General features: G+C 46.8%; 1 protein-coding gene across 3 annotated transcripts in view; it reads right to left on the bottom strand.

The window, feature by feature from the left end:
* The window catches only part of LOC147440941 (uncharacterized), a 45,731-nt gene extending 26,713 nt beyond the window's left edge, over window positions 1-19,018 (bottom strand). Inside the window, exons 1-3 of one of the 3 annotated variants that reach the window (XM_086483612.1) lie at window positions 18,804-19,018; window positions 18,242-18,719; window positions 4,922-4,987 (exon numbers count right to left, since the gene is read on the bottom strand). In XM_086483612.1, coding sequence (XP_086339738.1) covers window positions 4,922-4,987; window positions 18,242-18,700 — 525 coding nt within the window. In that variant the 5' untranslated portion in view covers window positions 18,701-18,719; window positions 18,804-19,018. The remainder of the gene's footprint in view (window positions 1-4,921; window positions 4,988-18,241; window positions 18,720-18,803) is intronic. The other 2 variants (XM_086483611.1, XM_086483613.1) reach the window with 2 other exon arrangements.
* Between the last annotated feature and the right edge of the window lie 297 nt (window positions 19,019-19,315).

Genomic DNA, 19,315 nt, shown 5'->3' with positions numbered 1-19,315 from the left:
CAACAGGAGGCCGTATACCATATTGTAGCCAGAATGACCTGGTTGGCGACCAATGCACGGCCAGCCAACGACAGATGACGTGAAGACCAATGACAGAGCTTCTTGCGAATAGACTGAAATACGGGTGCAAACTGCTGCTGTGAGGAAAAGTCAAATCCAACCTGAAAGCCCAGATATCTGCATGTCTGACCTGGCTGTAGCCATGTGAAACCATCAATTACCCCCCAAGTAGGTATGTCATCACTGCCAACCAATAACCCATAGGATTTATGCCAGTTAATGCGTGCACCACTGGCAATGCAAAAAACCTCCAGGGCTCCCCGCATGGCATCAAGAGCTGCTAGCAAATAACGCAACATCAGCATAGTGTCATCAGCAAACTCCTGATCGATAAGGTCCGGAGCTGAAGGTACTGGCATGGTCAAGCAACGAAATGCATGACTCTTAGCACGAAGAAAGTCGGACATAGTCTCTCCCACAAACAGATACAGGTATGCTGCTAAAGGGCATCCCTGACGGACAGATCGAGAGAGCTCAAAACTGCGACTGACACGACCACCAATAGTAATAGCACTACTAGCAATCCTGAAGAGAGCGGAAATGCCTGAGATCCATCTCGAAGGGAAACCCATCCTGGCTAATGATCCTTCGAGAAACTCCCACTCAACACGATCGTATGCTTTCTCGAAGTCAAGGATGAAAAAAGCGAGAGGTTCAGAAGATGATTTGGCCCACTGTATTGCCTCATAAAAAGTGAAGATATTATCCAGTATGCATCGATCCATGACAAAGCCTGTCTGAGAAGTGTGAATAATATCTGGTAAAAACAGTCGCAAGCGATGGCTGATCAGTAATGCTAATATCTTATAGACCGAAGGGAGTAGGGTAATAGGTCTCCACTGGCGAAGCTGAGTGGTGTCACCCCCTTTCGAAATAAGAGATATGAGACCTGAGCAAAGATCCGGATGCATATATCCTGATGCAAAGATATCCTGACAACCACGAAGCAGTGGTATATGCAATACATCCCAATAGGTCAAAAAGAAAGCTCTAGTGAGGCCATCCTCGCCTGGACAGGAAGATGGATCTAGACTCTCGATAGCAGCATGAAGCTTTGCAAGTGTGAATGGAGCCAACAAGATCTCTGCCATAGTGTCTGTACAACGACGTCGGGTGTGATGCCAGATCTGCTCACGGGCAAGTAAAACCTCAGTAGTGCATACATCAACAGTGAACAATGCCTCAAAATAATCTGCAGACATATAAAGAATAACATCAGGATGCATATGAAGTGTTCCTTGAGCATCGCACAAAGTCCTGAGGGTGGTGCCAGGAGGGCGCTCTTTATGCGCAGTGAAGAAGTCCTTATTCATTCGATCAACTTTAGCTATCCAATGAGATATTGAAGCATGATGAGTGAACTCAGACCTAGCCTCCTGTACGCGACGAATTTCCTGTGTGAGCTCTGTCTGTCTAGCAACGAGATAAGCATCCTGAGGCCACTCCTCAAGCAAGCGCTGTGTGGAACCAAGAGGAATGTGTAGGTCAGACTCGCGTACTCTCAACTGACGATGAATACTAGCAGTCTAATCACGGCAGTAAATACTAGACTGAGTAATGCAATGAGCAAGGAACTCTCCAGGGGGACCACAATAAGAAGCACCCGTGGACCACAAGTCACGAATCTGCTGCTGTAAAACTTCAGTGTTGAGAACACTGTCAAGGATGCGGCAGCCTCGTCTCTGTGCAGCGGATCTAGTGAAAGAGATAAACAATGAGATGGGAAAATGATCTGAGAGGCTGGTCCCGCGCCAAATAGTAGCAAATCCACCTAGAGTTGCTGCCCAAGGGCCAATGTAAAAACGATAAGTCGCTCTAATAATCTTCCCTGCTGTCTCTGAAACCCCCACAAGTAATGAAGTGTAGCAGGGTGGTGACCAAAAGAGGGTATGTGCCAGGCAACACCTTGAATAGCTAGAAGAAATCGATCCCAAGCTGACTGCTCATCTGGAGAAATGGATGATAGAATTGGAGGAGTGATCGATCACCAGTCGGAGTCACTGTCGACGTTGTTGAAGTCGCCTCCAACAACCCAAGAGTCTACAGCAGGTAGAGCAGCAGCCAAGGAGGACCAGAAATTAGCTCTCTCCCGAAGAGTAGTGGGTGCACTGACATAAAACCAATGATAGAGTCCCGAATCCGAATAGAAACATAGACTGCTCTGCCAGCGACAAGGGTGCCATGCTGTTGAACTGATGCCAAGTATCGTGGCCCCACTGAAATGCATACACCGCAACTCTGTCCATGAATGCCTAGAGCAGGCTCCCAAAAAGTGTGAGCGCCCGAGGGCATGAGATTACCAAAGGGAGTGGCAATCTTATGCTCCTGTACTAGTAATATATCCACAGTGCCTACTACATGAGCGTGTAAATCTCTGCGAAGTAAAAGCTTACGTGAACCTCTTACCCGAGAAGTTTGTAAACCATTAGTATTCCAAGAAACTACATGTAAATCCATAGTCAGCATGAAAGAATTGGTAAAGCATCTGACTAACTGCGCATCTTCTTGGAGGCAGCTGGGCCATCCAAGGGATGAGCTTCTGGCGAGAGGAAAGCAACCCGCAAGCCCTCTCTAAAATATGGTGTCTCATTCCACCAACTGTCTCATTGCATGACCGATGCACCGATGCGGCAGCTTTGACACCCCAAATGCGCATAGACATAGGAAGCACCACATCTGAGGATACATGAATGATCATAGGCAATGAATAGCAAGCATAAACATCACTCCATTCCATTGCACCAATACATGAAGGGAAGTGTGGAGACAATACATCTGGAGCGGAAGTAGACAACCATAAATTAAGCTGAGCCATAGTTTGTGCATGCACAAAATGCAGAACCTGATCCTCGGACCATTCCTGAGCTGCATGGAATGGAAGGAAAAAGGAATGGGTAGGTTGAGAGCGACTGCCTATTAAAGAGGGAACAGAACCTGGCTTGTGATGCATAAGGTAGAGCTGCACCCGCAATGGTCCTTCTGAGTCACCGCCCATTTCAGCCCGATGAGTGCCCCAGGAAAGAGGGCAAGAGCTGAGAAAACTGCGTGGGACGTAAGTATGAGCGGTTGAGGGAGGGGGTGGACCAGAAGGTGGAGGGGGGAGAGTAAGGGCGAGAGGGAGAGGAGGAAAAGGGAGAGGTAGTAACGGTGAATGATCCATCTGCATGGGAATAGGGACCTCGGGAATAGGGGAAGGAGCGGGCAGGGGAATGGCAAGTGAAGGAGGAGCTAGTAGCAGAGGTAAGTTATCCTGGGCTGAAGAAGAAAAATGGGGAGGAGAAGGTGGGGGTAAGGGAGTGGCGGAAACTTGAGAGGGAGCAGGAGAGTTAACACTGGGGGTTGCATGTGGGGTGGGTTGCTGACGAGGACGGAAGGAATGGTTACGACCTACTGTCTGCCATGTAGTCTCCGTAGGAACTGAAGCAGAGGGAGGAACATGGAGGGTTGAAGCTCTGGGAGCACCCTTAGGCTGTTGAGGTGCTCGAGTAGTAGTAGTAGGAACTGGCTGTGGATGTTGACCACGTGGCTGGGCGTGGGTGCCACGAGCTGGCTGTTGTTGTCGCCGATGGAGTGGCTGAGTGGGGCAATCGCGTGCCAAGTGTCCCATCTCGTGACAACGTAAACACTGTCCTGGGCGGCCAGTGACTACCATTCGGCAAGAGTAGTCTCGATCACGCACAGCCACAGTAACTGTATCTGGTAATGAAGTATCCCCAAACACCACGACCTGAATGCGAGGTGGACCAGATGAGAAGATGCAAGATCCTGGAACTACTGTGCCAAAATGAGCAACAATCATTTGAAGGAGATACTCATCAATAAAATGGAGAGGCATATCCGGGAAGGAAAGCGTCAGAGGGAATCTGGGAATAAGATGCCGACTGTTTAACTCCTCAGTAGTAAACTCGGGATACCACCTCATCAAGTATATCATTCTGCGATCAGAGAGTATCGGAGAGCGAGCCAGGAGAGCTGAGACAATGGCGGGATCTGAAAGACGTACCATGAATATGCCTCTGCCAAGTAATGTAAGTTCCGAGACCCGTCCCTGAGTAGTGCCCAATGCAGTCTGACACCAATCACGTATAGAAGAGCGAGGTGGAGACTGTCCAATCATCCGGCCAACCAAGGCATGCTGTGCCAAGTGTTGAATTTTGGAGTCAATGCGTGTCAACAGGTCACCAGTACAATCCACGCAACAGGCAAGTGGTGATGGAGTGCCATGTGTAGCACTCAAGACCGGCAAAGCCGCCATGAAGAATGGGCGAGACTGGCAAACGGGAAAAGCAAGACCCGAAGTGGAGCTTGAACTCTGTCACTCTCTCTCTCTTTCTCTCTTTCTCTCCTTCCCTTGCAGGTAGTAGAACGATGCACACGGTGAAGGTTTGAAACAGGTGGGGTTGGCGGACTGTTAGGGTTTCGGAGAATTAGGGTTTCAGGCAATTAGGGTTGCAAGATATTAGGGTTTTAGGGATTAGGGTTTCAAGAAATTAGGGGTTGAGGAAGGGACTACAGGTACTCGGAGGCAGAGACGCGTGGGGCAGCTGAACGCATGGCGGCAGACTACAGGCAGCAGAGCGCGAGGTGGCGGGCTGCAGGCAAGAGACGCTGAGGCAGTGGCAGTGGCAGCGGCAGCGGCAGCGGCAGCGGCAGGATGCAGGTAGGGTTCGCGCAGACAGATTCGTGCAGCAGGGAACAGTTAGGTTTCGCGCAGCAGACAGATTCGCGCAGCGCCAACAGCTCTCTCTCTCTCTCTCTCTCTCTCTCTCTCTCTCTCTCTCTCTCTCTCTCTCTCTCTCTCTCTCTCTCTCTCTCTCTCTCTCTCTCTCTCTCTCTCTCTTTTCAACGACTTTAAACATACCTCATCAAGACTTGTCATATGCCCCTTCTTCTCGTCTACACACCATCCTATTTGCTTCACCTTTCCCTGGTTAAATCAACACAACCACATCTTTTCAGTGTGCACATCCACACATTGACGTGAACTCTCTCTCTCTCTGGTGCATACTGGTGGCTTTGATATTATATTGTACATGAATCTTCTGAGATCCGAGATTGTAATTTATTTCCTGGCTTGGCGCACACAGAGCAGCAAAATTCACAATCAGTGTCCAGATTTGAACTCCGACGGGCAGGGCCTGGATATCCCTAAGCTAACCAGCTCAGCCAGCTGCTTTCGGTGATGACATATCACACCTTTAATTTTATAAAAAATACATTTCAACCCCTTCCCAGGCCCTCGTCCACCTGCGCCCTGCTGCTCAAGTTCACGCCATGTGTGTTGCCCTCTCTCCCTTTTGCGCTTCTGCTCCCTTTGCCTTGTTGGTGTCGACGACTGCGCCATTGCAGCTGTTGCCCACGCGTCGACAGAAGCACTTTCAATTAACAACGTTTGCTTCTGAGAGGGCATCATCTTAGAATCGTGATATAGAAACAATTTTATTTTTTTTTCACATACTCCGTTAATGCATAAGTGCACAATTAATACAATGAGAGAGAAATATGTAAGAAGAGTTGCACCTGAAATTCCAATCGACTAGCAGCTGCATGACTCAGTTCCCAATGCCCCATCCCAACCTGTGCTCTAAATGACAAGGGGAAGGACCAAGGAGGAAGGAAAATGGTGGCTGCCAAAGATGAAAAAGACAGCGTTGCTGCTAATAACTAATTCCTGTGGTAGCGATGGTGTAACTCGCCTGTTTCTGCCATACCTGCCCTATGCAGGGCAGGATGTTCACGTCTTCATTTCCTGGACCTCCCCCTGTACTCCCTCATGCGACATCGTCGAACGCCTGGGATGCCGCCAACTCTCTCTCTCTCACCACATGCCCCTCCAGCTTCCAAACGTCCCTTTTGATCAACCGCCACCAGCAGGGCCCCTGCCTGTCTTATCCCCCTCATACCCTGCTAAGGTCCTACCACCGGAGTTTCCTCTCAGCACGACACTATCACCATCTTGGGCCGATAGCTGGTAAGCTGGGTAAGGTACTGGGGGGAAGACAAAGACAAGACTTCTATAATCCTGCATGGCACCCTCAGGTCTTGGTTGAGATGGACATCTCACACCCTACGTCCTCCATTGAAATCATGATAGACGATGGAGAGGTGTTCGACCAGCCTATAGAGTACAAGTACCTTCCCGATACTTGTTTCTTGTGGGAAGAAAGGGCATTATGTGAGGGATTGCCCGTTTAAACCCTCTCCCAAGGCTCCGCAGCCTAGCCAGCTGTCTTCTCCCTCCCCGGTCTCCAATGACCCAGAGGACCATTATAAAGGAAAAGGCGAGCCTAACCAGTCTCACAGCAAGCAAGGCAACGCCAAGAAACACGAGCCCAAGGGCAAGGCCGCTCAGCACAATAAATTCTCCATTCTTGCTCGCATCCAAGATTATGTAGATTCTGATTCAGAGGACGGAGGTGAGTATATCCCCCCCACTCAAGATCAGGAAAGTCCCATCTCATCTAGATTGGATGAACAAGCCTCTAAGCTTGAAGAGGAAGTCAACGCCCTAGATAATCAGGTCCTTCCAGACCTGAACAAGGAGAATATTCCTTTGGACAAGTTTTTGGCTTTAGGTCAGTGGTTCGAGGGGCCGGACTCTGAGCGTGGGAATCTCTCAAGCAGAAGTTTCAACTCGGGGATGTGGGAACCCCAGGAGAATTCACATGGCAGAACTATGGGGCAGGCAACTTAGCGAGGAAGGCTAGATCGATGTTATATGGATATCTCCCTGATTAATGCCTTTACAAGAGTAAACGCCAAGCCTAGGTACAATACATGTATCTCGGATCACTACCCTTTGGTCATCACTATAGATGACAAGGACTCCAAAGTTAGAAATAGCTGGTTTCATACGGACCCTGCTCTTTTTAAGATACCTCTGGTCCAAGAGTCTATTACCCACATTTGGTCCCAAGCCTTTAGTCAATGCTCTTCTCCAGCCCGTGCCTGGAGAAAAGCTGTTCAAGAGACACAAAGCCAGCTAATTCAGATTAGAAAGGAAGTAACCTTGATCCGAAGAAAACGCAGAGACGAGCTCTATGAGAATCTTGCCAACCTGGAAGCCGCTCCCCTTAGGTGGAAATTCAGAATGACATCTCAGGTTTATGGCTTAAACTCAGATGTGAAGAGGACATCATCCTGAATCACTCTACGGCCTTCTTCAAGCAATGGTGGGCTGGAAAGGTCGATAGGCCTTCCAAAGAAATGGTCAAGTCTCTTCACGAAAAGAATGCTAGAGAAAGAGTCTCATGTTTCTCTGCCCCTACGCCTATTGACACGGATGCTCAAAATCTAGAGCTGATGTCACAAACTGATGATGTGGCAGTGCTCGGACACATACACACACCCTAAAAAAGTTGTCCCAACTTTATGGATTATTGCCGAGGGGCCCAAAGTGACACTAGGGATATTGAAACAAAGAGAAGCGGCTGCTGACGAGGCTGCCGTACGGACTTCCGCAAAATACGCTAGCTATACGGACCTCCGCATTTTACGCTAACTGTACGGACAGTACGGATTTTCCGCACACAAGAGTCACTAATCAAATCATGCATACTGCCTGGGTCAAACAATATGACAAAACGTTGACCCTTCACATGACCATAACACTTAATGAGAGACTCATCAATGGGAGGATCATGAGAGACTTGGGTCACACTCGTGTTCTCATTTATTCCATTGACAGAGGAAGTGGGTTATGTGGGTTCTTTAGAGTCATTAGATTCAAGCTTAGGACATGTTCTTTTTATGTGACCCTTGATGTGACAATGAAAACAACGACCTTCCTTGGAATAAATGCTTTGTTCTTCCGACGTGATGTATCCTCCTAAAATTCCTTGTTCTACTTTTTCATATGGAGTGAGCTTAGGTTTAGCAATTGTGTTAGCTTTACCCTTAGGTTCATTTGGAGTGTTCTTTTCTAAGAGACTATTGGAAGATTGGTTAGAAAAGTTACCGTTTTTAGCATTCTTATCGTTCGGAGAAGTCTGAGTGGTACTTGGTGAAGTCTTGTTTTCCTTAGGCTTTCCCTTGTTGTGCTTAATCTCCTGTGCGAGAGCAATCGCTACCGCCTTGTTGAGATCGATTGGATCGAGCACCTCAACATCATACTTGATATACTCGTCCAACCCATAAAAGAATACCTCTTACGCTCCGCATCCGATTTGCGTAATTGAGTGCCGAGCTGCAAAACACGATTAGAGAAGGACATAATTGGCATAGCATTTTGCTTGAGACCGCGCCAAGCGTCCTTCAACCGTACTAGGTATCCATTCCACTTCGAGTGATGACCATCCACTGAAGTCTTGGGTTCTTAAGTTCACGAGGAACTTGGGTTCTTGTGGGTCTTGGTTCTTGAGGTTCTTGAGGATCTTGAGTTCTTGAGGTTATTGAGGATCTTGAGTCTTGAGGTTCTTGTTTAGCTTGCAATCTGTGTTAGAGAAGGATCTTCTCTTACCCGAGCTCTTCTTTCCCGCGGGTGCACCCCTTAGCGGCCTTGCGCTCACACCAAGGTTGCTTTTTCCCACCTCATGTTGATTGGCCGGCCGTTAAGTGCACGGTCCGCTCTCAATGAGTGAAAAGAGAGACAAGGGGAGGCTAGACAAGCCCTTCTTTCTTGGGTTTCCTCTCACTCTTCAAAAACACGATTAGGAATCGACACGTCCAAGAGGACTTGGGTTACGTGCGACCGCAACAAGCAAAAAAAATTATGTGGTTTTTTCCTTGAGTGATACAGAACACTGCCAAAGCTCTGATACCAATGTAAGGTGCAACGGAAGTGAATGTTGAACTTTGCTCAAGATGAGTGCTCCGAACTGTGCTCAAGGTTCCTTTTACTTACGGAAGGGAGAGCCTTCCATCCCTCTAGTGAGAAAGTGCACTGGACACAAACAAAGTGGTGAACACTGTGAATGAAGGTGCATGAGAGTGAGAGGTAGAGAGAGAAGAGAATATGACACCAGAAGGTTGTCAAACCCTCCTCCAAAGGCCCCACTCTCTTTGGCGAGAGTGGTCTACTATTGATTGCACAAATCTCTACAATGCTTTGGACTTGCCGACGATGTCGACAACGATGAGTACGACGACGAGACTGGCTGAAATTTGAAAATGCTAATGGCTGAAATCTGCAAATCTTTATCTGCTGAATTCTGACTCTATGTCGATGACGACGGCGATGACGATGATGCAAAGACGACGCACTGAAAACGCAGATGCTGAAATCTGCATTTTCCGAGCTGAAACTGCAAGCTTCGACGGATCTGACCGTGCGGCGAGGATCTGTTGCGGGAAGGTGAGATATGCGAGGTTCGAGACTTGCGGTGCGGAGTCTTAATGCTGAAAATTGAAAACGCAAGTGCAAGGGATGGTCTTGTCGCAGAGAATCTGCAAAAACGCTATGTTGATTGCTGATTCAAAAACGCTAGGGCTGAATGTTGTGGTCTGCTACCGCCGGGGCTGATCTGCAATTGCAAATGCCAGGGCTGAATCTTGATGGAAGCGCTAGGTGGTTGCAGCAGAAAACGCTAGGTATCTGCCAAAAACGCTGGCTGATCTTGCTTGCTTGAAAAACGATAGGGTTCTCCTATTGTTCTTGCTGAGAAGGTGCACTTGATGGCGGTCTCCTGCCTCTTCTGCCAGAAAGTGCTACGCTAGGTTGCTTATGGACTTGACTTGCTAATTTGCCCTACCCAGTTTTTCAACAAAAGTCACTTAAAAATAATAAGTGAAAATTGGCTAAAATAGGGAAAATAGTCTATGCACTCTAAAAATGCTCCTGATGGGTTCTAACTGAAATCTAACGATCATACTATGTGCAACCAGATGATATGCATCTACTTTAAGTGTCTGGACATGCACGGTCTACGAATAGACTCACAAAAGTGCCAGAACACTTCCTAATCTAACTGAACTGAACCGAACCCAACCCTTGCCATGAAGTAGCTTGTCCACGTACACATAGGCTTAGATGTGCACGTGACAGTTTGTGTTCTTACTACCGGCGGTTCATTCGAAGGTTTGCAAAGGTAGCTTCCCCTTTGCACATATTGACCCCGATCCAGAGGTAGCTTCCCTTTTGCACATATTGACACAGAAAGGAGTCCCTTTCTCGTGGGGACCGATAGAGGTGACTACCTTTCAAACACTCAAAATTGACTATTAGCCCAGTGTTGGCTTTGCCAGACTTGCAAAAGCCATTCGAAGTTTATTGTGATGCTTGTGGTCGTAGTCTAGAAGCGGTCTTAATGCAAGAAGGCCATGTCATTGCCTATGAAAGCCGATTGTTTTCAAGGCCAGAATTAACAACACAGATTTATGAGAAAGAGCTTTTGGCAGTGATCCATGCTCTTACTTAGTGGCAACATTACCTACTCGGAGCCGATTTCACGGTCTTCACTGATCATCAGAGTTTACGCTACTTCTTGTCAAAGAAGCAGCTTTCGGAAAAGGAGATGCGGTGGGCTAACATCTTGTTACAATTTCACTTCCAGATTGTCCATTTTGAAGGACAGAAAAACTTGGTGGCGGATGCTTTGTCCTGAAAGCCCCTAGTCTTGGCTATTTCCGCAATTCATCATAGATTTGGATTTTTCCGATGTATTCACTCGAATACAGAATGGGGAGGTAGTAGCGGGATATTCCATACGGGATGGCTACTTGATAAAGAAAACGATGTTTTGCATCACACAGCCGTTGAGGGGAAAGGCTTTGACTGAGTGCCATCGTCCACCTGTTACGGGTCACCGAGGCATCGACACCACCTTGAAAGGTGTAGAGAGTTACTTCTTTTGGCTGAGACTCAAGAAGGATGTGGACGACTTTGTTCACAGTTGTTTAGTATGCCATAAGGTCAAGTTTGACAAGCATAAGGCACACAACCTTTACCCATTCCCACCCGCCCCTTGAAAAGTATTGAATGGATTTCATTTTTTTATCTCCAGAAGACACAGAGTGGGCATGATGGCATTTGGATTGTCACCGACACATTTAGCAGGCAAGCTCACTTCATTCCAATGAAGAAAACAGTCAAGCCGGAACATTTAGCGAGACTGTTCATTGCACAAATTTTCAGACTACATGGCATGTCTGAGACAATAGTCTCAGACAGAGATCCCCGATTCACGAGTTTGTTTTGGAGGGCTATTTGGGAGAACATTGGCACACGGATGCAGTTCTCGTCATCATTCCACCCGCAGACAAATGGGCAATCTAAGATTGCAAATTCAGTCGTACTGGATTTATTTAAGTCTTACATTTCGGATCAAAAGACTCAATGAGAAAAGTATTTGCCCTTGGTCGAATTTGCCTACAATAACACGATTCACTCTTCGACGGGGAAGGCGCCATTTGAGATTATAGAAGGTGCTTCGAAGGTTCCCCCCTTCCTAAGGACGAAAGATAAGATTTTTGAAGCCGACCAGTACACGAGGGACTTGGACACTGCTTTTGCCAAGGTCTGGGAGGCTTTAGCGAAATCTCAAGAGTGACATAAGAAGGCAGCAGATCGACATCGACGAGATTTGAAATTAAAGGAAGACAATTGGATACTCTTACATTTTGAGAAGGCACGCCTTAGAAAACGAAAAGGAAAGGAGCGGCTTTTTCCAAAGCTTAGCATGAGGTATTATGGCCCTTCCCAATTAAGAAAAGATAAATGAAGTCTCCTTTAGACTCAAATTGCCCCATACTAGAAGATTCAAAATGCATTTCATGTGAGTATATTGAAGCCTTTTAAAGGCGATGTGTCAGTTGATGGGGAGCCTGATGAGCAACCCGAAGTGGAGGAAAGCGAGGAGATACTCGTTCCAAAACAGATTTTGGCACACAAGGACAGAAAGATAAACGGTAAAGCGATTAGCGGTTCTTGGTTAAATTCAAGAACTATCCTGTATTGGATGCGACGTGGATGGAGGAGGGAGGAGGACCTAGCAGATACTCCTCAGATTTTGGAACTTTACCTTGAAGCATTTGGTTTAGCATAGTCTACTCCCCGAATTCAGCAAGGGTGAATCTAGTGCAACGGGTTTGCACAAGAGGGGAGTCACTCCGCTCCTTTGTCAACGGATTACCCCGATTTTGAATAGAGTCATTGATGTACCCTTTGGGTTTCAGGGATACTAATGGACTGACCAGTATTCTATTGTATGACTTTATGACAGGAATTCCCAAAAATGAATATGATTGATTTGTACTTGACTTGTTTGAGTGCAGGAACTGAAAGACGAAATGACTACAGCATTTCGGTCTCATAAATCTCTATAGACATGATTGTAATAAGGATTAGTTAATCGGGCATTAGTGAGGTCCGAAATAGATCTAGATGGGATTACTAAATACGTCGCCGATGGTCATGGTCTGAGATTTGAAATAAATTTGTCTGTGATTTGTCATGTGATGTCAAGTAATGTCCTGTGATGTCCTGTGATGTGACTATCGTTTTGTACAACTGCTAGACGTGTCGTGTCTAGTGCGTTGGTACTAACAGTCAATGTCTACTAAGACAGTTTATGTCCCCTGTCTGTTTTGCGGCGATTACAATTCTTTCAAGAGGGAAGTATATCACAAACTGATGATGTGGCAGTGCCCGGACACATACACACACCCTAATAAAGTTGTCCCGACTTTATGGATTATTGCCGAGGGGCCCAAAGTGACACTAGGGATATTAAAACAAAGCGGAGCAGTTGCTGACGTGGCTGCCGTACGGACTTCCGCAAATTACGCTGGCTATACGGACCTCTGCGTTTTACGCTGACTATACGAACAGTACGAATTTTTCGCAAAACGCGCTGACAACTTTTGGTTGGCAGCTTTTGGGAACTCTTGCTTTAAATTTTAGAAGCTTTTGGGGGCTCTGCTTTTAGCAACCCTATGTAATCTTTATAAGTGGCCTTAGGGGCTCACTTCTCAGAGCATTTGGACACAGAGACTGAGAGTGAGCACCCGCGGGCTCAGTTGTACTTTGCACACAAATTGATATAAAAATAAATATCGAAAGGGACGCCAATCTTTGGGGCCAATACCTCTTGGTACGGAACTACGCCGAGCCATGTCGTCTCTCGTTTGTTATGTCACTTATTTTGAAGTGAATCTCTACTGTGTCGTGGCAGAATCTTGACTTGGGGTGTCCAAGTTTGTTACAGTTGGTAAGAAGCCATTTTGCCTCTCTTTTCAGCACCCTTGAGAAGCTGTCCCTGAAGGCGGTGAAAGCCCGAATCAAAACCTTGTCTTGCAGAGTAAGAGTCGTTCCTCCTCAAGAAGCGTCAGCTGCTGAGTCCCCGCTTTCTATTTCTGACCTATACCAGGCCATCGAGAATCTTAAGCCTCCCAAGACTCCGGGATTAGATGGCCTTCTTGCTGAGTTCTTTCAGCAACTCAAAGAGCTGCTTGCTCCCATGGGAGGAATCGTTAGCACATAAAGCTCTCCCCTTCTATATTAACACAGGAGTTATCAAGTTGTTGCACGAGAGGAGTCAAGAACGACCTATCTAACAGGATACCTTTGACCATGCTCAATACGGCCTTAAAAAATTTTGCTAAGGCGATGGCAAACAGAATTTGAGTTCTTCTCATGAAATGGACTTCATCTGAGCAAAAAGGCTTTATCAAAGGTAGGAAGCTTATAGAAGCTATTATTACTCTATGGGAGGGCTTCGAACATGCTTCAGAATCAAGTCAAGAGTTCCCAAGCCGGTCATAGTTGCATACCCTCTCTTGCACTATACAATCAGTTAGCAATGGCATTTTTCAGAGCATTGAACCCTTTTTGCCAAAGTACAAATTTTTCACTTATTTATTAATAAGTGACTTGTCGAAAACGTAGGTGGGGCAAATTGCTAAAGAGCTATAAAAGAAACCATTGGGCACTCGATAGAAGCAGAAGAAGCAAGACATAGAAGGGCAGGCACACGCACCAGACCGACAAGCACCCTCAGGCTCCCCAACGTTTTCTCAGCAGTTCAGCCCAGAGTTTTCAGCCATCAGCCACCACCGTTTGCAGTTTCAGCCCTTAGCTTCGCAGATCCTCCCCATTCCGTAGCAGATCCTCGCCATCTTTGAGTCCCGACCATGGACTTACCAGATTCCATCTTCATTGCCATGTCTTTGAAGGAAGATCGACATTGGATACATGAGAACCCAGATCTTGAGTACCAAGATCTCCTAGCCTTGTATGCGGATATGGAAGGGGTTGGAGATAGGATCCCTAACCTCTTCTGCATTTGCATTCGCATGTAGCGTGCATCCATTTCCCTCGTCATTGAACCTTTGGAAAGGACTCCAGAACCAAATCTCAGTCCATCAGCACCGGTAATGTTTTCACCACAGTCAGTGTTCGGGGAAAAGCTCTTGCTACAGCAGGCAAAGTCAACACTATCTGGTATAGAGTCCAGGCTGATATTCGGCAATCGTAGTAAGGCTGGACAATTACCCTTACATGGTGTTTGCATCGCCAACAGTACCCACAGGACCATCAGTCCCTGATTTCGGAGGAATCTCCATTTGTTTGTGCATCCACAGCATCAGAAGCATTCATCAGTCAGCATCACCAGTACAGATAGAAGTTCGGCAGTTGTGCCTCACTTTTAACAGGGGGGGATGTCACGTGCGCACTTCACTTGCGCCACGTGGACATGCTTCTGCCATGGTCTAGCATGGCGTTGGTTAGATTTCGGGGTGCTTGCCCCCGTGGCAAACACGCCCCAGCCGGGTCTCCTTTCATGCCTAGCGGGCTACTGCCCGTTGACCAAAACGGCAGTCAACGCGAGGCTCACGCGGTTTCGAACCTGTCGCCTCAGCTATCAGACTCTGAAGCTCTACCGCCTCACCTACCCACACGCTCGTGCTTGATTGGAGAGAGTAGCAGATCATAAGCTGTAACGAGGTGCAACGTCCCCAGAAAACATCGGGACCGGCTGTGCCGGTCACCTGCACCTACATGGGGGCAAGCACCCCAAAACTTAACCAGTGTCGTCTAGCATCAATCATAGCCTAGCTTAGGACCGAGCGTGGCACTTTGTGAGCCTCTAGCAAGGCGTGCATGCCCAAGCCGGTCACCTGCACCTACACGGGGGCAAGCACCCCAAAACTTAACCAGTGTCGTCTAGCATCAATCATAGCCTAGCTTAGGACCGAGTGTGGCACTTTGTGAGCCTCTAGCAGGACGTGCATGCCCAAGCCGGTCATAGTTGCATACCCTCTCTTGCACAGTACAGTCAATTAGCATGAGCATTTTTCAGAGCATTAAACTCTTTTTGCCAAAATAAACATTTTTCACTTATTTATTAATTAGTGACTTTTGTTGGAAAAGTAGGTAGGACAAACTGCTAAAGAGCTATAAAAGAAACCATTGGGCACGCAGAAGAAGCAGGACACAGAAGGGTAGGCACCCGCAACAGAATGGCAGGCACCCTCAAGCTCCCCAGCCTTTTCTCAACAGTTCAGCCCAGTGTTTTCAGCACCAGCAAATCAACGTTTTCAGCCATCGGCCACCAGCGTTTGCAGTTTCAGCCCTTAGCTTCGCAGATCCTCCCCATCCTGTAGCAAAAGCAGAACCCAGATCAGCCTAGTGTTTTCAGTTTCATCCCTTAGCTTCGCAGATCCTCCCCATCCTGTAGCAGAAGCAAAACCCAGATCAGCCTAGCGTTTTCAGTTTCAGCCAGATCATCCTAGCGTTTTGCAAATCCAACCAAGATAGCCTAGCGTTTTTGCATTTCCGCATTAGGGCGACTCGGTGGTTGCAGATCCAAGCCACAGTGCCGCAACAATAGTAGATCCCCAACAGGAAGTCTAGCGTTTTCAGTTTTCAGCCTTGACGTCGTCGTCGACGACACCATCGTCGTCGTCAACATCGTCATCGTCATCACAGTCCCTATCTTGACGACGACACCTTCGTCATCGTCATCGCAGATCCCTATCTTGACGACGACACCTTCGTCGCCATCATCACAGATCTCAGACTTGACGACGACACCATCGTCGTTGACACAGTCGTCATCAAGTACCACAGCATCTGTACCTCTTAGCATCAGCATCTCAGCATTCATTCATTGCAGTAGCATTTGTGCAAGAATAAAGAAAGTACTTGCTCTGGCAACAGAACAAGGGGGCCCTTGAGGGTTGAGACCTAACATCCTTGTGTCGTCTCTTTTCTCTCTCTTTCTTTCAGTTTAGTTCAGTTCTTTCAAGTGAAGTAAAGTGTCCCTTGTGTTTGTGTGCAGAATACTAGATCCGAGCAAATCCTTATTCTCTTCCGCTGCACCTGACAGAGATTGGTCAAACAAGGTTGTCCACTTGCTCCTCACTTGTTTGCAATAGTAGCTGATTCTTTGAATTGCCTGGTCAAGGATAGAATGGCTAGGGGACTTATCAAAGGAATCACCCTCCTGGAAACAAACAACCAGCAATGTCTGTCACAATTTGCATATGATACGAATGCCCTTCTAGCCAATGACGAGTCTTCTCTAGCAGAATCCTCGGAAGTGAGGAATATATTTTGTTTAGCTTCAAGGTCTATAGTAAACCACAACAAGTCTGGTGTCTTTTCTTCTCACTCTCTTCCTGAGTAGATATCGCAAGGTGGGTGCAAAATCCTCAAGGAAGGTGAGATCTTCAGACTCCTTGGAGTTCCAATGGGCTTTGGAGTTTCACTCAAAGCTAGATGGGACTGGATGTGTAACAAGTTCGAATCTAAACTTAACAGGTGGATAGGTTTTCAGCATTCTTTGGTAGGCAGGGTGGTAGTTATCAATCACTTTCTCAGTGCCTATGTACTCTTCTTTTTCGGATGTTGGAGGCCTGCAGATTGTCATCTCCTCAGAATCTCTAAAATCTACAGAAATTTTCTATGGTCAGGTGATCCCTTTGTTCACAAGGGTGTCAAGGTGGCCTGAAATGTCTATACACTTCCCAAAGAGAAAGGTGGTCTAGGAATACAGGACTTAAATCATATTGCAGACAAAATGGGAGTAAAGCTCCTAGACTCGGCACTCTATCAACCCGAGGAAGAATGGGCAAGGCTTTTGCTTAGGAAAGTTCTCAAATTCAAGCTAGCTGATTCGAAAGGATGGATTCACCTCCCAATTGCAGTCATTTTTTTGGCAAAAACAAAGTCCTATCCGCTGGCTCTGATCTGCTCAGATCTATCTTTCATGCTTGGAACAGGCACAGAAGCAAGATTATCATTAACCACTCTTCTATACACAGATTCTCAGACCCTCCACATGATTCTATTTGGTGGTCTTGTATGGGCATTCCTGCCATACCTCCTTAATTTTGAAGGAAATCCCTCATTCTTCACAAAAAAGGGTTGAAGACTTGGTCTCATCTTTGGGATCCGGGGTCCAAGGTTGGCTTAGTAACATCAAATTATCTCTCAAATTCAGAGTCAAACCTTGGGATGCCCAGTTAATCAGAGCACGGATTAATCTCTTCCCGGTTGAGCTCACTTGAACCCTCCAATCCCCCCGCCCTTGAATATCAAAGCCTTTACATGGCCGGGTAGGTTTAAGATCCAAAATCCAGTTTGGAATGCTTTCTCTCCTTCTACTTCCCTCCACTTGGTCCTCAATAAGCGTTGGAAAGTGCATTAGTCCCCCAACCAATGGAAGTTTATCCATTTGTTCACTGTCCGTTGAACCAAAAAAATCGGTCCTTCTCTGGCTAATACTCCACAAAGCTCTTTGGACAGGGAAGCGTGTTCTTCAAGCCAATCTGGGACCCAGGAATTTGTGGTAGATGCAAACAGTCAGTGGAAGATATTGGTCATTTTTTTTTGGCATGTCCAACAAACAAACCCCTTCTTGCCCCTCTAGTCAAAACTCTGGGATTCTTTCCGTAATGGAAGCAGGGCTTATTAGGGAATTATGTAGGAGTCATCAGCATATTCTGGAACAAAAGATAGTGAGATTGTTCTTCTGGAATCTCGGATCCAGGAAGGGCATTTTTATTTGGAAAGACTTCAGGCAGTGATTGATGAGATTGATAGCTAGGGTAACAGGCTCTGCTACATGTGGGTTCATGGGTCCCTTTTTGCTGATTGTATGCTATGAACAGGATCAGTACTCTTAGTGGTCACTCCTCATTTGTATATGGTCTATATCTGCCAAGATGGCCTTTTGCTTGTCTAATACAATTCTCTGCGCTTATGGTTTTTTTTAATTAAAAAATTTAAAAAGAGTCGCACCTGGCCAAAATGAAAATCGACAAGGATGGAGCAATCAACGGCGTTGTTCAAAGACAACCCGGGTTCCTCCTCTCTCAATGATACCTCACTGTAATACAGTCCCTCATTTTCCATAATCTGTCGATGGAAGACCCCGTATTTGCTGTCCACTTCCTCTGTAAGCGGGCGTTTCCCCCCAAAAAGATGTTGCAGACGTTGTCGAAGTTTCAAGACAGCATCATCCGCAGCTTCATTGTAACTGTTGCCTTCTCCAAAACATGCCTCGTCGGTGTACGCAATGGATGCTAGATAGGGAGGCCACACATTTCCGAGCGCGGGGTCACGGAATTGGCACTCCCACATCCGCATCGAGTAGGAGAGCCGATGGATGTTGACGTCTTCAGTCTCAGGATAACTGTCATGGGTGGCTAGGTGGTGCAGTTCAGCGCCTGTCATAGTTCCCGATCGGAGGAACACCATGTCTCCACCTAGATTACAACTACACATGTTACATTCACACGACGGGTGCCATTTAAATTAATTGCTTTATCACACAAATGTTAGTATTAGTATAGTGGCTGACCTTAATCACAAAGTCATTGACGTGGCTTTCTGTGAAGGTCGTCGCCGAAGTCTGGCAAAACACCGTCGCAGTGTCGACAACGCCGACGAGCATACGAGTCACGGTCGTGCGAACGACGCAGAAAGAGCCCACACTGCGCGTGCGCGTGCGCACAGAGAGAGAGAGAGAGAGAGAGAGAGAGCTCCTCCAGGTTCCCTCGCTACCAGTGTTCGGGAAAAATCATTTTCACAAACGTACAAAAATCCCTCCAAGACAAATTTGAATCGGAAATTTTACAATACTAGCCAGTATTTTTGCAAAATTACACTATTTTCATGTATTTTAAGCCGAATTTTCTCCTCCTTGCCCTCCTCCAAGACAAACTTGAATCGGAAATTTTACAATACTAGACAATATTTTTGCAAAATTACACTATTTTCATGTATTTTAAGCCGAATTTTCTCCTCCTTGCCCTCCTCTCAACTGGTTACTTTGATTTTGCAACCGGCTCAAGGCTAAGCTGAGGCACACTT

Source organism: Adiantum capillus-veneris, chromosome 15 (assembly GCF_014529385.1).
Source record: "Adiantum capillus-veneris isolate H3 chromosome 15, ASM1452938v2, whole genome shotgun sequence".
NCBI classification, from domain to species: domain Eukaryota; kingdom Viridiplantae; phylum Streptophyta; class Polypodiopsida; order Polypodiales; family Pteridaceae; genus Adiantum; species Adiantum capillus-veneris.
The sequence above is the reverse complement of the archived record's forward strand: the minus strand, read 5'-3'. Positions and strand labels throughout refer to the sequence as shown.